The sequence below is a fragment of the Halichoeres trimaculatus genome, unplaced genomic scaffold, assembly GCF_033239565.1.
Source record: "Halichoeres trimaculatus isolate MK-OKI-2021-1 unplaced genomic scaffold, fHalTri1.1 fHalTri1_scaffold_3, whole genome shotgun sequence".
NCBI classification, from domain to species: domain Eukaryota; kingdom Metazoa; phylum Chordata; class Actinopteri; order Labriformes; family Labridae; genus Halichoeres; species Halichoeres trimaculatus.
In genome coordinates this window covers 4,337,258-4,360,507 of record NW_027437181.1, presented here as the reverse complement: position 1 = coordinate 4,360,507, position 23,250 = coordinate 4,337,258, and the positions used below count along the sequence as shown (strand labels likewise).

General features: G+C 41.1%; 1 protein-coding gene across 8 annotated transcripts in view; it reads right to left on the bottom strand.

Annotated features, from left to right (window-relative positions):
• Window positions 1-22,979, bottom strand: part of nav2a (neuron navigator 2a) — a 178,210-nt gene extending 155,231 nt beyond the window's left edge. For all 8 annotated transcript variants that reach the window (XM_074665694.1, XM_074665696.1, XM_074665697.1 and 5 more), the window contains exon 1: window positions 22,195-22,979. In XM_074665694.1, coding sequence (XP_074521795.1) covers window positions 22,195-22,404 — 210 coding nt within the window. In that variant the 5' untranslated portion in view covers window positions 22,405-22,979. The remainder of the gene's footprint in view (window positions 1-22,194) is intronic.
• Between the last annotated feature and the right edge of the window lie 271 nt (window positions 22,980-23,250).

Here is a 23,250-nt window from a genome sequence, read left to right as displayed (position 1 = left end):
ATGATGCTCACATTGACGATGTTAAAGACGCTGATGATTAGACAGCGTGGGATCTCTGCGCTGTGCAGAATCTATAGATGCTTAAAAGCCTTTGTTAATAGCACATTTGTTCAAACAAACATTCTGTTCATCCTTCAACTGCTTAATGCACCATTAGTTGATCTTTATATCAACCCTGGGATCATTTTCTCAATTTCTCATACCAATGTGTCACTGTGGTTTGTGAAACCATAACACAGGGCTATTTAATTCAAAATATGCAGCAAGATTTCAGACTTAGGACATGAGCTGGGTCGAACATTTTAAGGCTGCTGTGGCCCTCTCCTGAGTTATGCAAGTCTGCTTTGTTTTAGTACAGGTCCAGTTGTACGACGCCGTCAAACTCTGAATTTTAGTTGCCCCCTCATGAGTTTGCCCCAAACACGACACGTTTTTGTGTGTGGTGTCTTCGGACATTATACTCTTTCAGCACTGCTAACCACTCATTGCAGAGCAAACACATCAGTTTGGTTTTTGGACTTAGTAGTAAAACAAATACATAAATAAATAAATACTTTCCAGTCCACTGTTTCAGCTCTTTGCTCCATGTTTTATCTTTGTAACGCACTGAACACACAAAGCTTGTATACTTGACTTACTTTATGTAGCATTTTCATCATCTTAGGCCTTGTTTACACGATGTTTCATCCCAAAATGCTAAAACACAGTGGAAAAAAAGTCAGCATTTACACAGAAATGCTGAGGGGCTGGAAACACTGTAGTAAGCATGCCAGGCCTGTAGTTGGCGCTATAACTGTCTTATCAAGAAGCGTCTTTTGGTAGATCTCCACCGAAGTAGAGTTGCTCATTTTGATGCTCATTTTGTTGAAAGACAGTCACAGATTGAACAGATTGAGCAGCACACGCACAACACGGTAGATCACCACGAAACAACGGTACTGTTGGACTCAAGGTTGGACTGCTGTCACGCGAAGTGGAGTGTGACGTCTGCGTTTCCACTGAAAACGCCGGCTTACTGTTTACACAGCAACGGTGTCGGCAGTGTTTCAGAAAAATCCCACTCTGGCAACAGTTTTCAAAACACTGTTTCCACATAAACACAAGGCTGAAACGCAACAATTCTTTTGCGTCTCACCTGACACCTGTTGTTGTATCAACGGCCCCTGAGCAACAGCACGGTAGTCTGTGACAATTGCAACAATAGTACAGCGGTACTTTTTTTCAAGTTTGTGTTTTCAGTCGGCTAAAATGCTGTTTTCATGTGAACGAGATAGAGGTGTCCCAGTCCGATATTAATATCAGATATCGGTCCGATATCAGCAAAAAAACAAATATCGGTATCGTATCGGAATGCATCTAAAATCTCCGATATAAGCAGTCCATTCCAGACTCCGCTCCTGCTGTTTTTATTTGATTTATTCAGGTTATTTTCTGGGTTTTCTAATTTATTCTTTATTTTATTCAATTACTAGTATTTTTTATGTTTAATGTTAAAATTTCTGTTTCCCATTGGTTAATAATAAATGTGTCAGTTTTTCCTCATACCTACTGTTGCTGACTACTGTTCTTTGTTTGAATAATATCACTTAATCAAGTATTTTCTAACATGACTTACAACAAAATAAGTTATAAAAGTATGCATGTTTAATGCTGATTTCGTATCGGATTAATATCGGTATCGGCCAATACTCAATGCTGCAGTATTGGTATCATATCAGAAGTGAAAATGTAATATCGGGACATCCCTAGAACGAGAGGCTGAAATGTAACAATACTTTTAAGTTTCATCCAAAAACCGTTGTCTTGTTAACAGCCCCTAAGTGATATAGTTCTTTTGTGGATTTAAGAATTGTTAATTCCCACCACAGGCAGAAATCAAATGATTAACTGAAGATTTTTTCAAGATATACTTTGTTGGATCTAAAACCACAAATTTTCCAAACTGTACAGAGAATAATTGAGTTACCTGCCACTGAAGAAACCCTTTGCTCAGCCCATTTCAAACACTTCAGCCCCTGATTGCTCCTAACCAGCATTGATTTAATGACGCTCGGACTCCACTGAAGAGAACATGTCAGCATTTAGTGCCCGTGTTGAACAGTTTTAGGACAGAGCTTCAACAAGCTCATTAAGTGCAGCTGCAGTGAATGGGCCGAGTGTGGCTCCTTTCTCAGCCCCAGATAAACCCCAGTGTGTCGGGGACAATGGGAGGGATAACCCTGCCAGGGAGGGCCCTTTTGTTTCATGGGACCCCTGCTCTGAATTCTCCAGGCTGGGGAGGGAGATTGGAAAGTGGAGAGGGTGATGGGGGTTTGGGTGGGTGAGGGGACGGCCATGCTGCCTTGCTGGGACATATGGACTCGCTAGGGGTAAAGAGACACACACAAAAGCTCTTGGACGGCAGTCGACTGTGGGGGTAACATGAGACTGACTTTTAATTGACTTCTCTCTGATATCACATATGGTATTTCCCTTTTTAATGCAGAATAAAATGAGATCATGGTCAGACGCAGACAACAATAAGCTGCATGTTCCTAACCACAGAAACATAAATCAACTCTGTTATCTCTGTGACTGTGAAATCAGACTGTTGAGTCTGTTATCTGGACAGTTGCAGCTGCATCGTCCGATCTTTGGAGATAATAACGACGAAGACTATCACTACTATGGATATAACACATCCTCTTTGTGTCTTTTCAGAATAAAATCTCTTAATGAAATATTTAGAGTCCAATGCGAGCTGAATGTGAAATGTAAAACTTCACTCAGTCAGATTTTCACGCCCAGTCAGAGCTGACAGAAATTCATGAAGTCTGAACACGTTTTCCTTCCCGTCTACTGTGAACAGCCACATGAAACTCAAAGCACAGTTAAAAATAAAACAGACCTTAGATATATAAGTGATAAAAACACAACATAGCTTCCTCAGCATGCTTCACCAGGTACAGGGAGGAGGAAGGAAAGACAGACGAAGCCCAGAATATTTACAGATTTGTATTGTTTCCTGGGGAAAGCTGCATGTGTGAGTATCCAGAATGTTGGCAGGATCTGGATCATACTTTTAAATCAGTCAGAAATTATGGTGACCTTGCCTTGTATTGTTTTGCAAAGCAATCCAACAATTCATGGTGGCGTTATATACACATATGGTGAATACGGCCCTATCTCACACTGATAAAGAATCCTTTAAAAAAAGTCCTGGATCCAGACAGTGATCTAGATCACCTCCAAAATTTAATCACTTCTTCCTTATCCCATTTTGAACATTTCCTGAACATTTCATGAAGATCTGTTTGTTACTTTTTGAGTTATATTCACAGAAAAACAGATAAACAAACAGATAAACTCTTCCAAAAACATAACCTCCTTGGTGGAGGTAATTAAGCCAAACTGAAGATACAAAGTTGTGAAAACACATCAGATGGGGAAGATCAGAGTAAGGTATAAAGTCTATTAAAGGTAAAAATTCCACAAACAATACAGGATCTGTGAAAGGTAAAAGATCCATAATTGGTTTAAGATCCCGAGAACAGTAGATGATATGGAACGGGAAAAAGTCCACAACTGGTAAACATCCACCAACAGTCAAAATCTGTGAATGGTAAAAGATCTATGAACAGAATAAGATCAGTCAATGATAAAAGATTCTTGTACAGAAAAATCTGTTAACAGTAAAAGATTCATCCATGAATGGTTTAAAATGTGTGAACGGAAAATCTTTGAACAGAATAAGATCAGTCAATGGTAAAACCGGCTAATCGTACAAGATCCATAAATGGGGTAAGATCTGTAAACAGGATAAGATGCGTCAACCAAATAATCTGTATATTGTATAGGATCAAGATATGGTATAAAAATCAGTGACCTGTGTATAATCCGTGAAGGGTATAAGCCAGAAATGGTATAAGATCTACAAATGCTGTTAGATCGATGAACAGTTTAAAGATGCTATCAGGAGGATCTGTTTTGTTTGCACTCCCTCGCCACCTTCTGGCCCAGAGTCTCACACACTGTCGTAAATTACTTTTAGAGCCAAGGTAAGGTATTAATCAGTACAGTTATGCAGTGCCACTGTTTGTAACATGACATCAAGCCAACTATATGTAGTGCTATCGGCAGCCCGGTGCTCCAACATATCTATAGGCTAACATGACAACAAGTAAACACTGTCAGTTTGTATGTAGTTTTGTAGCTGTCTATTTATATCACAGTTGGCAGCCTGGTGCTCTAAGACATGTCTGTAACATGTAACGTTAGTAAATCCTGGTTATGTCCTGCCAGTCATCTACCAATCAGAGCTAACGTAACTTCACTCTTCATTTAATTGATAGACTCTCAAGTTTGAACAGACCACTGCAGAATAACTGCTGACTGTGGGTTTGAATCAACATTATCACAGTTTAGCCCTTTTAGCCTTTAGCTCGTGCTCTATCTCTCTCCGGTTTTTCTTTCTTCTGCTCTTCTGTCCTTTTTCTGTCAGACTGTTAGGCTCCAGTGTCCACCATCACTACAAAATTAATCACAGAAATCGTTTTCAGAAGAGAAAAACAGATCTCTCTTCTCACAACTGAACTTTGTCAGCTGGCGTGGTGTTATCATAGAGACGATCAGGAAACTAAGAATTAGCAATGTAAAATAAAATGTGGATTACAATCAGGCATATATATATCTAGAAGGGAGACTTTTTTTTTTAATCACTCAGAAATGCCTCACAGCCCCTTTAAGATCCAGGGACAATACAAGATTTAATGTACAGTATAGATACATCAAAAGTTTAAGATTGGTGAGCAGGATCAGGTCCAAAAAGTATCAGCAGTAAAAGTTTGTCATGCAACCAGATTTCAGACGTGATAACAGGAAATAAATGTTGTCGGTGTCAAAACTCAAAAACCACTATTGTAAGACTAAAGAGCACTTCCTGGAGGAAATATTCACACGTACCAAATTAAACTTTTCTGGCTGTAGATCTTTGCAGCTCTGCTTCATTGATTTCAACCCTGACCAGCAGACGCTATCAGCTCTCTGCTGGCTCCACAGAGGTCAGGAAGTTATCCAACCTGCCTCTCAGTCCCTGTTGACCCTGGACACGAGCCTCTGGGGAGGGTGACTTCAGCCCTGATGACCTCCACCTCCTGTCCTCTCCTCCTCTTCCCTCTATGCCTTCTGTTTCCAGACAGAGATGGAGCTGATTGTGTTAGCCTAACCGTCTCTGCAGCGCTGATTCCCCAGGGGGCGCCACTCACAATGACCTGTTTGTCTGCACCAACGGGCTCCCTGTGACAACTGACGCTAGGAAAAAGCAGAGGTGGAGGGAAAGTGGAGAAAGGAGGAGGAGGAGGAGGGCACCTTGGCTTTCAGGGGGATCAATGGAAAGAGGTTGACTCAGGAGAAGCAGATGCCCGGTCTTAATTAATATGGTTATATCCTCAGCCATGACCTCACACAGGAAGGAGAGGGGACAACCGCACAGGAAGTGGAATCTGATCGAGACGCATTAGGCAGGGGTGACATCATTAGGGCTGGAGCCAAGTGCCATATGATCGGATACTTCCTTAAAAAGAGGGTTTAACAGAAGTTAGACTCTGAATGATTGATTTTATCTACAAACAAATAGTTTTTTCCATATATGGGTCCAGAAAAAGTGAACTAACAGCATCTTTTGGTGTAAGAATATATTACCTCAGGTGTGGATGAACATTTCAGTCCTTATCATTTACTTTTCATGTCCTCCGTGTTTAAATGTCCATGTTCGCTGCCATTGGCGTCTATAGAGGCGGGGTTTGGCAGGGCTTGTCAAACAAAATCCTGCTCGTAAACTACTGTGGGTGAGAGCAGTGTGCTCTTTGGATGAGAGCTTTATATTAACCATAACTTTATTAATAGTTATGTTCATGTTTTTAATTGTGGCCTGATTTTTTACGCGTTAAATGAGATGGCGTGTTATATCGCACACTGGCGTCCTTTTCAAGACGAGATGACAGCTCTTTCAGCCGTCTCCAAACCTCTGCTGTGTGCTGTAGGAAAATGAATCTCTTGTGAGGAAGTTGTGTACATTTGTTTGTGTGTTCAATGATGGAAGCTGATATTCTGCTGGAAAAACTTTAATCGATTTACGCTAACCGCTAGCATATTAATGGAATTCCTGATGTATGTTAGCATCAAGCTGGCGCCAAGTGTTCTATATCGTTTTTGGTAGATTAAGAGCTATATAACATGTTGAATGGATTAAAAATGACTGGCTTGTGAAAAACTATGACACTTGTTTGTGTGTTTGTTGATGAAAAATGCAATTTTGCTGGAAAAATGAAGTTTTATCAATGTATGCTACCCACTAACATACATCTTGTCAGAGACTTTTGTATCAGTGGCTCTCAGGGAGATCTCTTGTAGCCCCGTTTTTACCTTATGCTTTATTAAAAGTACAAACACATGAAGTCAGAGGTATATACACATGATTAAACTTACTTTAAAGTATGATTGACCTGAAGCTCTTGACTGTAAACACGAAAGTAAGTCTTCTAGCTCAGGCTAACTGGTGTTAGCAAGTTACCTGCAAAGCTCCAAACAAATAAAAACATGTACATTTTAAAGCATAAATATGACTTGCTACTTGGTGATGTACTAGATACCTGGATGATCTTCAAGCAACTCCAGCAAAACACTGTATTTATTTAATCTCTGCCATCATAACACCGTCTACTGTCACTTTCTGATGTTTCTTTTGATAAATGGAAATGCTCAAGCCACCGCACGCCAATGTAGAAGCGATCTGTGCACAGAGTCTATTCTCTTCAAATTCACTTTCGGCCTTTTGTTGCCTTTCTGTCTTCCGCCATCTGTCAATTGCTTGTTGTTCTTCATCATCTTCGTTTAAACCTGACGTTAATTTCTTACTTCTTTCCCTAGTTTCTATCTTTATTTTGCGATGATACTTTTTAAAATTCTTGTGCATTTATTCAGTAATCTGCGGGATGTTTGAGATTCTGTCTGCGGACACTATCTACCAAGCTGCATCTGAGGTGGTGGTGGCGGACCCTTGAACAAACAGCATCTTTTTTTTTTTTTTTTTTCTCAACATTCTTTTTTATTGAATTTTTGGCACAAGGTGAGCAGAAATTTACCATTTGTTACAATGAACATGCATATAACCTCCCCCCCCAAAAAAAGGGCCAAATCTGCATTAAGTTTTTCATGATAAGAGAGAAAAAAGAAAAATAAATAAATGAATAAATAAAATAAGGTAAGATAAATAATAATAATAGTAATAATACTAAAAAAAAAAGAAAAAAAAATTCAATAAAATATCTAAAATATTTAGAAAAAAGGAAAATAAAATAATAAGCTATATACACATACATACATATACAAAGTAATAATAATAACAATGATAACTAAAAAATAAATTAATAATAAAATACCGTTATAAGAATTAGAAGTTAAGTGAAACAATGACAGTGAAATAAATTAATTAAAAAATAATAATATTAATTATAATAAAAAATAATTATTATAATATTAAACAAATGATTAAAAAAAACACCTAAAATAAATAAAAGAATAAATATATATACATACAAACAGCATCTTTTGAAACATCTATGAGGCCAGAGCTCCAGAGTTCACGGGCTGAAAATTTCCCGTAAGCCAAGAAGAGAAAGTGATCAAATGAACTGAACAAGTAAAGTCAGATCAGGCAAGGATAAAATATTTCTATTAAAGTACAACTCCAAAACCCTGATGCACTCAGCAAGAAGGTTTTTTTGCAGCTTTCCCTCAGAAGCAGCTCAGGTAACCCTGGTAGACAACCTGTCCTCTCCAGCCTCAGATAAAAGCCTCAGACTTCAGACCTGCCGCTGCGGTCAGTCCGTGTTTCAGGGCGTTTCAGCCGAGCCTGACGAATCTGCAGGATGACCATCTCTCTGTCCTCTGAGGGCAGATCCAGCGGTGTGTTGTCGCTCTTATCAACAGCTACATGAGCTTCATCCTGCCTGATGCTGATAGTGACACATCAGAGGTTACCGCAGGATAAAACCTTTTATCTCCAAAGTGCCAGCTTCAGCGACCGAGGACAGAAACCTGGATTTCAGGGATGGACTTTCTGACGTTTCCTGACAGCTTCCTGATGCAGACACCACCACAGAAAGCTGGCACACTTTAAGTTGAGTCCCTCACATGTCCTAACAAGACGTGTCCTTTCATCCTGCGCTCTTTGTCTGAACTCGTGCAGTCTCTTAAAACCTCGGTTATCCCTCTGAACAATGAAGACTCTGACAATGAAAGGCTCAAACATCCATTAAATCTGCCTTTAACTTGCTGCACCTCCAGAGGAGACATATGTGTATGTGTGGCCCTTTGTCATGGTAATAAAAGAAGGAGCAATATAGCCACCCTCAGACCCCCCACCCCAATCTGTTCCTCCTCTGGGCGGGTGGAGGGGCATTAGCAATCCAATGCAGCACGGTGGTGCTTTTCCTTTCACTCTCACCTGCTGGGCCGGTCTGCAGCGGCTCAGAGTGGATGTTAAAGCTATAAAAAAAGTCATTACTGCTTTTTCACTGGAAGCTGGGGAGGAGCAGGGGGCTGAGATGTGAGAGAAACCTTTGCTGGGCCAGTGAGCTTGGTTTGAAAGGTTGATGCTGACATTTACAGGCTGATGTTGCTGATATTGAGAATTCTTGCACCATTAATCTATCATATTGACTTGACATGGAGCATGGAGAAAGCTCTGAGGAGTGTTAGCTCCTCCTGTAGAATCTAAGACTGGGCCTGTTGTGTCAAAACAGCATTTTGATCCTTAATGGACCATGCAAAACTGAAGGCTGGTGTCATAATCCAGCAATTTTATTACTTATCAGAAAATATCAGTGAGTGCTAACATGATTAATTACTCACTTGTACTTGCAAAAGCAACTATAGGTTACCTTCTACCAGTAGCTGCATTTACATTTCATATTTTCGCAAAATAAAAGCAATATTTCTAAGTTTGGATAAAGTATAACTGCACCTTGCCGGTGTTTCCATTACGATTGGAATTGTGCACTTAAAGTGAAACTCTGGGATGGAACAAGTTGGGTCCTATCACAAGGTTTAGGGCAGAAATTACCCCTACAGCAGTGTTTTTGTGCAGCAGAAGCCCAGAGCGCTCGCACCAAACACCCCCTCCCTGCTCCTCTGCTGGTTTCCTCTGCACTCAGACGGGGCCATATTTTACTTGACCAAAAACACAAATAAACAGACTCCCACTGAAAAAATCTGATATCGGTCTGCATTCACGCTTTATTTAGAGAATTTTCAGCGTGTTACTTTCACACAAAAACACTGCTAAATAAGGCTCTAGTTCTCATCGTGTCTCTTCGTCCTGGCAGACTACCTGCGTTTGTTTATATCTTGCAGGCTGCGCGCGACTGCTGATGCACTAAGCAGCGAGCGCCTCGTAGCCAGCTGTGGCTCTGCAGCGGAGGTAGCGCCGTTTTACGACACGATGAGAACTAGAGCCTCATTTAGCGGTGTTTTTGTGTGAAAGTAACGCGCTGAAAATTCTCTAAATAAAGCGTGAATGCAGACCGATATCAGATTTTTTCTGTGGGAGTCCGTTTATTTGTGTTTCTGGTCAAGTAAAATTTGGCCCCGTCTGAGTGCAGAGGAAACCCGCAGAGGAGCAGGGAGGGGGTGTTTGGTGCGTGCGCCCTGGGCTTCTGCTGCACAAAAAAACTGCTGTAGGGGTAATTTCTGCCCTAAACCTTGTGATAGGACCCAACATGTTCCATCTCAAAGTATCACTTTAAGGAAAATAATACGTAACAAACTGCCGTCCATAACCATGTAAACTTAAAACATGTAAAAACGAAATACTGAATGAAAATCATCATCTCCCACACACACACCTCCGCTCCTCCCTTCTGCTGCTCTGACTCTGACCTGAGGGAGGTGTGTTGTTATTCATGTCCAGTGACATGATTTTGCCAAAAAGGTGTTTCCATTGCACTTTTGTGATAAACTTCAGTATCAAAACTTCTAGAAAACAACAGAATTACAGCATATAAGCTTAATATCCAAATTTTGGTGTTTCCATAATCATTTTTAGTGCATTCTTTAGGTTTTGCATAATTCTAGGTGTAATAGAAACGTAGCTAGTGTTGCATTGCACCAGCAGCCGTAGACAAGAAGGGTCATTAGCTGCCCACTATCCTCCCTTCAGGACCTACAGCCACATCCAGTAAGGCCCCTCCTACCCCAGACATCACGTTTCACCTGAGCAAATGTATTCAGATGATTTTCATCATGTTGTGTTTGTCTAGTTTGATGGATCCCTGCGTCAGGCCGCTCGCTGATGTCATTACAGGTAGACGTGTTTTCCCATTTTTTTTTCTTCTGATTTTCGTCTGATGTTAAAATATTTTTCCCCTTATCTATTATTGAAAAAATTAAGTTTTTCTCATGACCTTCACTGGACAAGGCTCACATGTCAGGGGAAGGGGGATTGTATTGGGTAAAATAATACTAGACATTAGTGATAGTGTTACTGTTTGTAAGGATAGTGTTCCAGGGGTTTACTGCCGCCCACTGGGTGGCTGTTCAAATCTATCCCATTATGAACCAACAGACTGAAGAAAAGTTTCTATCCCAGTGCCATAGGGGAGCTGAACAGGATGAGACACCTACCTAGAAAAATCAAACTCGGTAAATGTTGATGTCTCATCGTACCTTATTTATTCCCTGTTTATATCTCTGCACCTTTAATCCTGTACATGTTGACTTTAATCTGTAATCCACCTTCATGTCTTGCTGACTCTACAGACTGCATCGTTGTATAGGTTTTTTTATATATTCATTATTATTACATTTTTATTGTTACTTTTAATATACCTGCTTAAATTTGGCAGCACCTGTAAAGGACATCTCTGACATCAGGAATCTGAGATCTGAGATTGAATCCTCGGGACTGGGACAAATATCACCTGACAGTCTGCGTACACTACAGACTTAAGACCTGATGAAAACATCTGCACCCTCAAGACAGCAACACTCATTTTAACACCTACACGGCCAAGGGCGAAAATGTGTTTTCTGCGGGACGACAGGCGGAAGGTGTTAAAGGAGTAAAGCACGTTTTGAGCTAAAATATTTGTTGTTTTTTTTTCCAGATATTTTTAATACTAGCGCTGTTGCCTCATAGCAAGAAAGTTCCTGGTCCAGATCCAACAAGCAGCTCCTCAATATTTGCAGTTTCAATAATTTTTTATCATTTTTTAAGAGGCTCAAAAGAGTATTTCTGCTTGTATTAATAAGAGAAGTGTTTTTTTTGTGGCTGTGAAAGTTAAATAAGTTCACAGACAGTATGAAAGTTACAATCCTAACTGTGTCAGCCCGTCAATGGGATTTTCCATTGATGTTAGCATGAAGCTAGCAGCAGAAGTCTGATAACCAGTAAAACAATAAAATTAATAAATAAATAGAATAAAATTGTGTTTAAAAGCTTTTATAATATCATACTTCAGAAACATGTGAGCTAAATGTCACATCATTTGCTGGGTTTCCCTCCAGCTGTAGAAAGTCTCATTTCTCCTCTGCTTCTCTATTTATCAACAGTTTTCCATACAGGGTCATTTAATTAGCTCTGAATCCACAATAATTTAATGAGTTCACACCTTTCACTGGGTGTGTGTCGGCACACGGTCAATCTAATTCCCAGAATTAAATTACAACCCATTTGAATAACTTAAATCAGGAAAAATATAATCTTGAGCAATTACACGTGCAGAGAAACACAGGGAGCTAAATTAAAGCAGCTCAGCGTTTGTGACGCTCCTGTAAGAGAGGGGGGGTTTAATATCCAGAGTGTATGAGCGGTTGTTTTGTCCTAATAGTGGATCCTGGTTTATTTATGATGAGATCTTCTGGGTAAATGTTAGCTGAGGCAGCCTTCGACCCTCTTCACGGGTCCCCCTGTGTTTTTATGTGATTGTGATTCAGCTCTGAGCTCCAATAATGACTCTAATAAAGCTGGTCTTTACACAGAGCCCGGCTCAAACCTTTATCTGGAGAGATACTTATTAAGATAGGACTCTTATCACGCTGGCACATGGACAAATCTCTCTCTGTCGCTGCGTTTGTGTGTGTGTGTGTGTGTGTGTGTGTGTGTGTTCCACATTTCTTCAAAGCTTCAGCGCACGCTTCACGTAGCATCAGAATTTATATTTCAAGGTTTCCTGCAGTGAACGTGGCTTCCAGAGATTTCTGTTTTTGAACCTTTTGGTGTTTCAAAGCTGCAGCGACGAATTAATGAGGCGAAACAAAGAAGGAGGAGAAGAGTGAAGGAGTGAGCAGCAGGAGGAGGAACGGAGGGGAAGAGAATGAGGTCGGGGAGAAAACTGAGGCATTAAAGATGAATAAAGCAGCAAAGAGAGTGGCCTTGAATGACTCTCTCTCACACACACACACACACACACACACACACACACACACACACACACACACACACACACACAGAGTGATACACACTCTCCCTCTGTAGGATTTGTGAATGGGATCAGGTGCAGGGCAGACGACGGCCACTAGAGGGCAGCAGAGAATCTGGGCCAGGTTTTCCTCTTCTTAATGACAGAGAGCTGAAAGGTTAGAGGTCAGAGCAGCTCGTCGGTTTATGAGGCATCACACACACATGCAGGAAGACCACACACACACACACACACACACACACACACACACACATAGAAAGCAGAGCTCGAAAACCATTCACACTTTTCCAGCCTATCACCTTCAAATCAGGTTCAGCAGATTGTGCCAGACACACACACGCACAGTCCTGTCCTGTCTTTAAACACACTCTGGATGTGTGTGTATGTGTGTGTGTCTGCGCCTCCTGCTGCTCTCTTTGCATTATGGATTAGCTCTTTGTCACAGGTGTACGCAGCATGTTTGTGTGTTTAGTGCCAACTGGGGCATCGAGCTGTACGTGCTCGAGGAACCTGGACTGAACTCCGTCATGACTCCATTAATCCTTCAGATGTCTGCAGTCAGAGCGCTAGTTAGTCCTGTTAGAGCTATTTGTGTGTCACCAAATCCATTTTACTCTTCAGGGAGACTTTTTCTATTAAAGCAGAGAGCCTTTAGCCAAGAGAGGTGACATTTCATGGCCACTTTCTTCACCTTTCATCCTCACAGGTTCTCCATGTTGGTTTGATTTGGGTTTTTAAGATGAAAAAGATCATAAAATCAGCCTCAGTGACTTCATTTACTGGTTTCTGAAGAGGTGATATGAAGCTAAACGATGGTGGTCCCAATTAGATATAGACTGATAGTTTGTTTTTTTTCAGGGCCGATACTGATACCAATAATCAGTAGTCAAGGAAGCCGATATTTGGGGCCGATATTCATTTGCAGTAAAAGTGAAAATATTGGTGTCAAAAAAGTTAGGATAATACGAACTCCAACATTTACCTTTCCTTTAAATGCCTTTAACATCTTAAGACCCTAGCTTTTGTCAGGTGTGCATTTATTCAATTCACCTTGCTACTTGGGATAAATAAAACCTAATTATAATGAGTAAATTTGGTTATTGTACACATGTTGTAAATATGTTGTTATTTCCTCTAAAATGGATGTTATGTTGTGATATCACCAAAAGATGATGTGGGCAGTACCCCTGAATGTCGCCGATATGTTAAATTCTCAGAAATGTTAAGTCCACATGTGTTGACGCAGGGTCTTAGGTTAAGCTTATGTTTATTAAACAGCTCCCAGGCTCAGCAGCTGTCTTATCAAGTTAAATGAAAACTTAAAAAAATAACCTGCAACATTTTTTGACAGGTAAGTCAAGTTTTTTTTTTTTTTTAAAAAAAAGCTCTACGTGTCAAAAATCACATGGTACTGTGGGTGTGACAACGCCAGAAACAGAGTAGCCACTGCAAAGTCTAAGACTAACAAAGTTTTAAATGTAATTTCTTATCTGATTATCGGGCCGATTATGGGTCTTTCTGCAAAAAGGCCAATGCTGATATGGCACAAAATGCCAAATATCCGTGGGCCGGCCACTATTTAGCATTTAGCAACAGCAATATTAGCATCAGCTTTAATAGAAAAGGTCTCCATGATAAGTAAAATGGATTTGGTGACACACAAAAAGCTCTAACAGGACTAACTTGCGCTCTGACTGTGGACATCTGAAGGATTAATGGAGTCACGACAAGGTTCAGTCCAGGTCCCTTGAGCACATCCAGTCTATCCCAAGTCACAATATTATAAATGCTGACTGCTGTATAACAAACATAAGCTTAAAGGCTTTAAACAAAGTTAAGTGTTGGAATTTGTGTGATCCCAAATTTTGATGTCAATATTTTCACTTTTACTGCCAAGGAATATCGGCCCCAAATATCGATAATCGGCTTCCTTGACTACTGATAATCGGTATGAAATGCCATCTCTCTTGGTTAAAGGCTCCCTGCTTTAATAGGAAAAGTCTCCCTGAAGAGTAAAATGGATTTGGTGACACTCAAACTGATGTTTGATAAAGGGAAACAGGCCCAAAGATGGAGATGAATGCTGCTTAACACTGTAGTCCCCAACTTTTTTTGCACCACAGACCGGTTTAATGTCTGACAATATTTTCATTGACTGGCTCTTCTTTTGTCTCCTCTCTAGCTCTTTTATCCTGCCCAAAGAAACTTTCTAAAGATGTTTGTTTTTTGTCCATTTTGCTCCCTTGGGGGTTTGGCATCAAGAATGAGTCATAGACAGATATGATGGAGAAAATCCAGTCATTTCTCAAAATAAAACATTATTCAGAACCAGATAAGAAATCAAACTGAAATAATGTAAGTTGAGATTTTTTTATGTGCGGCCCAGTACTAATTGACTCATGGATTGGTACCAGTCTACAGCCTGGGGATTGGGGACCACTGGCTTAACAGACAACTACAACCAGACTACATATCAAGATGATCACATTAAGTGTTGATTGAAGCCAAAAGACTTAGAGCTCCCCCTGCTGACTGGCTGCAGTAAGGCCGTTAGCCCTTCCTCTTTGTACATCAAACTTTTCTTAGACCTTGTTTCAACCTAGTGTTATTTTTTTCTGAGAGGACAAGCAAGAGAAAATGTCACAAGAGTCTCTCTATACTCAGAACCATTTGCCCCAAAATCAACTCGAGAAATCTTTTCGGCCATGAACCGTACTGATCTGAGGAGGCCTTAACATTTTATAGGCAAGTGAGGCTAGCCAAGTCTCTGTTAACGCCTGGTTATGCTAAACTCTTAGCTCTAACATTAGCTAATTATTGACACTCTATAGTGAGTCCAAAGTTTCATAATTGGTCATAATCGCAGCCCAAAACCAACTTTTGGGCTGCAAAAGTAAAAACTGGATGTAGAATATCAGCAACGTTAATGTTATGGTGCTTATTCTGATAGGTCTGATAGCTCACAGCTACAGATGTCGCTGGTGTTTTTCTGACACTCAGCTAAAAGGTCTCCAGTTTGAACGGTCACTCTTGACTCCAAAACACCGACCACACAACAACCAGATATTCATACACTGCTTTGGGTTTTAACAAGTTTATCAAGTTTGCTTCAGGAGCTGCAGTTTTTCAACAGCAGAGTTTCCAGCTTGGCTTTGACTCAGTGATGATGATAAAACTAAACACTAACAGTGACAGAGATAGTACGAGCAGCAGGGCGCCTGTGACTGTTAAGAAATGACTCAAACCTCCTCCTCCTCTCACTCTTATGACTGTACTCTGGTTTATTTGCTGCCTCTGTAGGCGCTGAAATTGTTCCCCCTGCCTCGCCTGTTATGGATTTTTCTGCCTCTTTGTGGATTAAAAAGCTGGTGCAAACTGTCAGCTCGAGAAATTAAACACTATGCCTCTGTGTTTTGATTGTTTTCACTTCATGAAAGTTTCTTGAGTGTAGCATTAAAGCGAGGAGTTGCTCAAATGTGTCGCCATCCTCGTCTCAGGAGATCCTGGTCTCATCTCATCTCAGTCTGCCCTGAGAGCAGATTGAGTTCACGCTGAGGATCGATAGCGTGTGAGGATGAAATCCTCCGAGGGTTTGACCCTCGCTGACAGGGACACGGCGTGGAGGGACCGGAGTCCTCGCTAGTTAAACCCAGGAGACTTAGTCCAGAATGAGTCTTCATAACCAACACTTCTACCCTTTATCATATATGAGATTATGACTTGTATGGATTAGATAAATTGTCTTTTTCAACCAAGGGAAGGCATAAAGAGTTATGACTTTTTTTTTTTACATAAATCCATATTATACTGAATTTAGAGTTATTCATTATTTCTCTGTCAAACTACGCTCCCTAGCAATGTCCCTCATCATTTTATCACAGTTTAGACAAAATTTAAAGAATTATGTCTCAAAAATCCCAGTAACCAGCTGACAGGACAAGAAGAGAGAAACCTGTCTCTACAACTCTACATTTAGTGACGCTAACACAGTCGACATTTCCTCCATGTTTTGTCCCTCATGCTAACTGCAGACCTTGAACATAGCACCACCTGACCTCCATCAGCTCATATATCTGCTCCTTTTCTTCACAGTTTGCTCTTTATAACATCTATAGTAAGAAGAGCAGAAAATGTTGGTAACACAGTTGATGAACAGTTAATGCGCCCCATGTACAGACAATCATTCTGATGAAATATTGATGAGGAGGAGCTGAAACATGACACACTTTCTTCAAGGTTCACACCAAAAAGGATGAGACCTCAGCTGATTTGACAGTTGAGAAATCGGACAGCGCAAAAACTGCAAATTCCAACATATGATTTGCATTTTTAGCTAAACAAATAATAAATCTGTTAACTTTTTGTATTAAATGCAAGTGAAATATTAGCCAAATGACCTACTGAAAAATCAGTCATTGCTTGAAATGGATAAGTATACTCCATGGACTTCAAATGTACACCTAATAATTGAGGGATTATCAGTCTACGTCATCACAAAGCTGCCCACGCATCTTGACTGCATAAGCAGCGTTTAGCTCTGATCATTCAGACAAGTTAGCGTCTTTTTAAACACTAAATTCAACCTGTTATCAGCATCAAAATGTACGGTTGCCCTGTGGTCAGTTTTTAGAAACGATACTATACAACAGAGGAAACATTTATTGAGTTTGGACCATCACAGAGCAACCGGTGTTTTGGAGTTAATAGCGACCATGCCAACTGGTGACTCTCAGCCCACAGTATCAGTGATTAACAGCTGAGAGTCACCAGTTAACAGGGTCACACTTTACACTGAAACACCAGAGACATCTGCGGGTAAATAATTAACTTTGGACGTAGTTTCTGGTTCTTTTATTATGAACCTGGTCTCAGACTCAGCAGTCTGTGTGCTTTTTTTGGTTTGGGAGGGTTTCTGATTTATTGACACATGTTAACGTAAAATTGTTCGACTGCGCAAAAATTCACCCTCCATAGCGCCCCCTGGGGGTTTAAAACTGCAGCCCCTTGGGCTACTTTGAGCTACAGCCCTAAAATTTGGGATGTGTAACAAGCATGCCTAGACCTACAAAAAAGTCTTTTATGACTATTGTGAATTCTGAACAGGAAGTTCACTATTCGCATGTTAACTTTGGGATTTTGCAAATTTCTAGGCTACGCATTTGGATGTACTACTTTTTACTTGTCACAGCAATTCAGACCTCACTTTGTCTTTAAATAGCTAGAAACAAGATATGTTTCTGGACTGATCAGTTGAATGTGGCTCATATCAAGTATAAATACATAAATATAGTAACAACTGTTACTTTAAATAAGACAAAAACACTTGATAAGATTTCAGTGTACACAGTAAGAAAACACTCCTAAGCGTGCCTCGCAGTCAGGAAGTACATGTCTGCCATATTCAAAGCACTGCAGTCGCTCAGGCGGGTCGAGGGTTAACCCAGCCCGGGGTGAAGACGGCTGCTTCATCAGCACCACAGGGACGGACAGAGCGGGAGGGAGGGATGGAGAGAAAGGAGGACAGAGAGGAGAGAGAAAGTCACAGAAAGTAGGTCAGCGAGAAAACGTGATTAGCCACAAAAGCAACGACACCAGCAGCGGACGCGTGCCGTGTCCGAAGGGCCTCTGGAGTCCTGTATCATCTCCTCACGCCATCAACATCCTCATCATCTTCATCCTATATCTGCATCCACATTTCTCCTTGAACAGCGCTGCACGCTGGGAGCCTCAGAGCAACACGGACTGTACAGAGAGGGTGCCAAAGCATGCACTTGCTGGCTCACACACACACATAAACACACACACACACCTCCTTCCCCTCGCTGCCTTACATGGCGTTGGAGCGATCCCTCTCCCTCTCCCCTCGCTGCAGCCGTTTGTGTGGGGTTGCTAAGCGCAGCCAATATTTCACAAACACAGCAAAACAGGCACCCTGATATCCTGCTCTGCTGCCAGCCTGCCATCGCCTTCCAGGAACTCTCGCTCCGGCTCCCGCGCTTCTGTTGTGCTGGGCCCAGCCAGAGACAGTACAGTGATAGTGAGGAAATGGTGTATTAATTAACTGTAAATCAATAGTCAAAGAGCCCCCACGGCTGAGGAGACAGAGGAGCAGACTCAAACTGACACCATCTGAGGGAAATGATTGCTGTAAAAAAATAAATAAATGAGAGGGATTTTTGAAGCCAAGACTGGATGTTTTCTTGTTTTTGGCCAAAGATTTGTCTCATTAATCATATCTGTCACTGTCAGACAGAAACTGCAACAAACTCAACGCAATCCAGCTGAAACGAAAGGCAAAACTGATCATTTTGGTACAAGATACTTACAGACCAAACAGAGCAGTACCACTGGAAACCATGGGGGCAGTGTTGCTGTTACTACCCGATGCATAGTTTTAATGAGTAACAAAGAAGAAATAACAACGGCAGAACATTGTCGCTTATGCAAGAGGAACATTGACTGTTTTCCAAATCTCCTACTACACTAGCAGTGTCTACTATTTTGGCCGAAATTTATTGCGTAGACGTCAGTATGCAAAAACTTACAAAAACTGCAGTATGACAAAAATCCCCGGATGTCCTACTGATCCAGGAAAATTTCTCAGTATGCAACGGACCAGTCTACCTGGCATACTGTTTCCCACAATGCAGGTGCTAACGCTGTCTGTCAATGCGGGTGGCAGGTTTCGGTGAATTACCGCTATCTACTGGAAGGAGTCAGCGCTATAACTACAATACAACAACACTAACGTTAGACGTTTGTTTTTGAGTTTTGCTGTCCTGAACTTTAACTCTGGGCTGCGCCCCCTGGTGGATACATTAGTTAACTGCAGTGCCAACACAAAGGTCAATGGAAGTATGTGAGCAGTGACGTAAACATAGGTTGAAACGGAAGGATACATTTTGGTAGGAAAAGGGAGGAGAAATGGGCCTTTATTCGCACACCTGAACAGGCTCCGCTTTTGGCGACATAACTTGAACACACACAGCCCAACTAAAGATCTTAGGTAGGAGCATTATTAACGGGATACAAACTTAGGAGTTCTCAGGCCACGGCTTCAGCACAGCAACCAGATTACAGCGCAAACAACTGTTTTACGGCAGCATGTTATTGCACCGACAGCAAAAGTATAACACATGCAGAACCGTCTGCTTCACCTGAGACACATGTCAGTCACAAAAAGTGACGTCTGGAAGTGCTTCGACAAAAATGATTAAGTTGATGTGTAGAGACAGATATGTGCGTTATTACATGCCATAAAATAACTAGCTTGATGCTTAACCACATGCGCCTAAACAACAAGAAGAAAACAATCGAGGCAGACGATCTTGCATCACATCAATTGCTAGCCCTGTTAGCATGTGAGCGGGGAAGACCAACTTGCTAATACACTGCAAAAAACCTGGAGACACCGTTCACCAGAAAATGTTTTTTTTTAAGTTATTTGAAAACAAAATGAAGTCTGAATTGCTTGTAATGAGATTAAAAAAACATTGACAATGGGTAATGAAATAATTTGCACGAAAATTTGTTTGAAACTAGACTAATGTCTTAGATTTTTTTTTAATCTCGTTCCAAGCAATTCAGACCTCATTTTTATCTTTAAATAACTTTAAAAAATGACATTTTTCTGGACTTGTCAGTTGAATGTGGCTCATATTAAGTCTAAAAAGACATTTTCTACTGAAAATAAGACAAAAACACTTGATAAGATTTAAGTTTTTTGCAGTGTAACAGGAGGCGTTCTCCCATTAAGTTTTGTGGAAGGTGAAGGCTTCAGAGAGCTGATGGCGTTTGTGGAGCTGGTGTACAAGCCACCACCACGAAGGGCAACCTCTACAAGAGTAGAAAAGATGTACATAAACTAGACAAGACTGTCCAACAGACCCTAGTTTCATTAACGGTCAAGGTGAAAATAAAAACTCACTGTGAGTACTTGAATATTCCTTCATTAGATATTTAGAACATTTGAAAACAAGAACTACTGTACATTCCCATCCCTACTTCTTACTGGGTTAAAGGTAAATAATGAAGCAGACATTGTCAGAAACTTTACATCAGGATGTACCAGGAAAAGGAGATTTTGATGGTTGATATGAGTTATCCTGCTACGCTAACCAGACTCAACCAGACTCTGGAAAAACTGCAAAGTTTGCCACCCAACTCGCCATGCTCGTGTTTGTGATGAGGCTTAAAAGTTGAGCCAAACTGATGGAGGATATGGGACTGTTATCAATATTGATTCAGCAAATCCTCTGAATCGATTCATCTCCTGGCAAATGGGGGAATGAGCGCGATATTTGCGTTGTATGGGCGAGGGCCACAAGAGACCAAACAACAAATAAATGGCAGCCAAAGCAGCAGCAGTAGGGATGGGTACAGATTTAGGTACTTTTTTAGGTACCGACCGAATTATGTCAAAAGTACCGGTTATTGATTCATGTAAAATCAAAAGGTACCATGTTTAGGTATCTAAACGCATTTTTGTGACTGTGAGGGAGTGGAAGAGTAGGAGATTTTCCATGCTGGACATGAACACAGCATTTCAAGGTTATATATTGAAGAATATATTTGTTAAATTGTAAAAAATATATATTTTATTATTGAACAAATTGATACTTTTTACCACATAAACACAAAAAAGTACAGAAAATTGGTATCGATTGCCAGGTACCGGGCATCGGTACCGTATAGTTTCAAATGTGAAAGGTACCCATCCCAAAGCAGCAGCAGCATAAAGCCAGATTCTTCAGCTTAAAAGTCTGGTGTTTGGGTTCTTTTTTAGCTCCAAAAGGTGAAGTGACATAACACATATGTTCACATGGGGCGTGAAAATCAGTAACTGAAGCATTTAAATCAATATCGAACCGAATCACAACCTAAAGAATCAAAATCGAATCAAATCATGAGGTTCTTAAGAATACCTAGCCCTACTATTATTGTTTTGGAAGAGGAAATATAACTAGTTTTTCAGTATCAACACGCACATAAAGAATCTTTGAGCCGACATGAAGTTTCAGATTTTTAGTGTGTCAAAGAAATCAAAGGTCTACTTTGTTTCTTTCTTTCAACTTCAGTTCTTTAGAAGAAAATATCGAATTTTGGTGATTTTCTAACCATGCACTGCAAACAGGTTGCTGTTATAATCACGGTAAGTTACTTTAAATGCCTTCACAGAAGTATTACTGTAATTTCATTTACAGTATTTTTGCAAACAGTCTTCATTAAGTGTTGCTTTGGCAGTGACTGCTCTGTACACTGCAAAAACTGAAATCTAATCAGCTGATTTTGTCTTATTTCCAGTAAAAAAAAATGTGTTTTTAGACTTTTTATGAGCCACATTCACCTGACCGGTCCAGAAAAATATCTTATTTTTAGTTGTTTGAAGACTAAAATGAGGTCTGAATTGCTTGGAACAAATTTTTCTTGTTCCATTGGCAGATTTTTTTCCTTGTTAAAAGCAATTCAGACCTTATTTTAGTCTTAAAATAACTTGAAACAACATTTTTATGAAGTTGAGTATTATAAGACAATTTTTACTTAAAATAAGACAAAAAAAACTTTATAAGATTTATGTTTTTTGCTGTGTAAAGATGGATCACTGGTAGTACCATCCGAACATGTTGGTCAGGCTTTACTCAGAGATCTAAAGACATGCAGCCAAAGAAAACAGCAGGATCCTGTCAGTGGTACAAGAAGAAACCGTTAAGGAGGCGGAGATTGACTCGATCCTGACCTGAGGGCTTCCTGAACGTGGTGCAGTTCTCCTTGGAGATCCTAAACCCGCCTGCTGGCTCAGCTGAGGGATGCTGGTCTTAGAGGGTGCTGGTGTCAGAGCCAGAGCCGTTGGCCTGGTGTGAGTCTGAGGGATCGGCAGGGCGCTGTGCACCGGCTTCGGTTTGGGGAGTCCTGACTTCATCTTAGAGGTCAAGAGGAGAGCTGGCATCTTCTTCAGCCTCACATGAAGATGCAAACCTTGCCTCCACTCAGCAAGCCTCCTTCTTAACTCAACCTGTTCCTCTGAGTGTGAAGGTTTCACCAGGTGGAAGGGGAGATCAGTTTGCACCTGATCTGCTGCTTCATTGGAGTGAGGAGTGCAGTGTGTCCGGCTTTGGCTGCTCCTGCTGCAGCTCAGCAGGGAGCCAGGCTGAGCTCCCCAACATGCATTGGAGGGGTTTAAAACCGAGGAATGCCACCTGTTTCCTTCAAGCAGAAAGCTGCAGCTCTTTACATCCTGTAGCAAAGATTAAACCCTCCTCAGAGCGATCTGTGAGGGAGAAATGTGTCCAAACGGGAATGAGATTATCCACTCTGCAAAGCCCAAGGAAGGAAAATCAAAAATCCCACTTCACACTACGAGGAATCCCCAGTTGCCTGGTGGCAGAGCGTGTGTTCCCGTCCATTCATTCCCAGCGCTGAGTGAGCGTCTGTTCCCGGAGAAACGCTCCTATAAAAAGGAGATCTGCTCCTGTCCCACAGAGCTGTTAATTACACCATCGCTTCAGGATGACAGGAGGAGAGACAGAGCTCAGTCCAGGGGAGGAGAGAAGGAGACAGAAGCGGAGAGAGGAGGATAAAACAGGCAGCAGGGACGCGGCGTCCGCTCGCTTCAGCGGCTGCTCAGCTTGTGACTGCGCAGCCTGAACGCAGCGCTCTGCTGCCTCTCTCCTTCTCCTGCTCTGTAAGTCGCGGTTAGCAGCAGGTGTGGCTTAGATCAGGGCTGACATATGTGGAGAGGAGCTCAGTGTGCTCTTCCAGCCTGCCTCTGCCTCCTCTCCTCTGTCCATCTTAC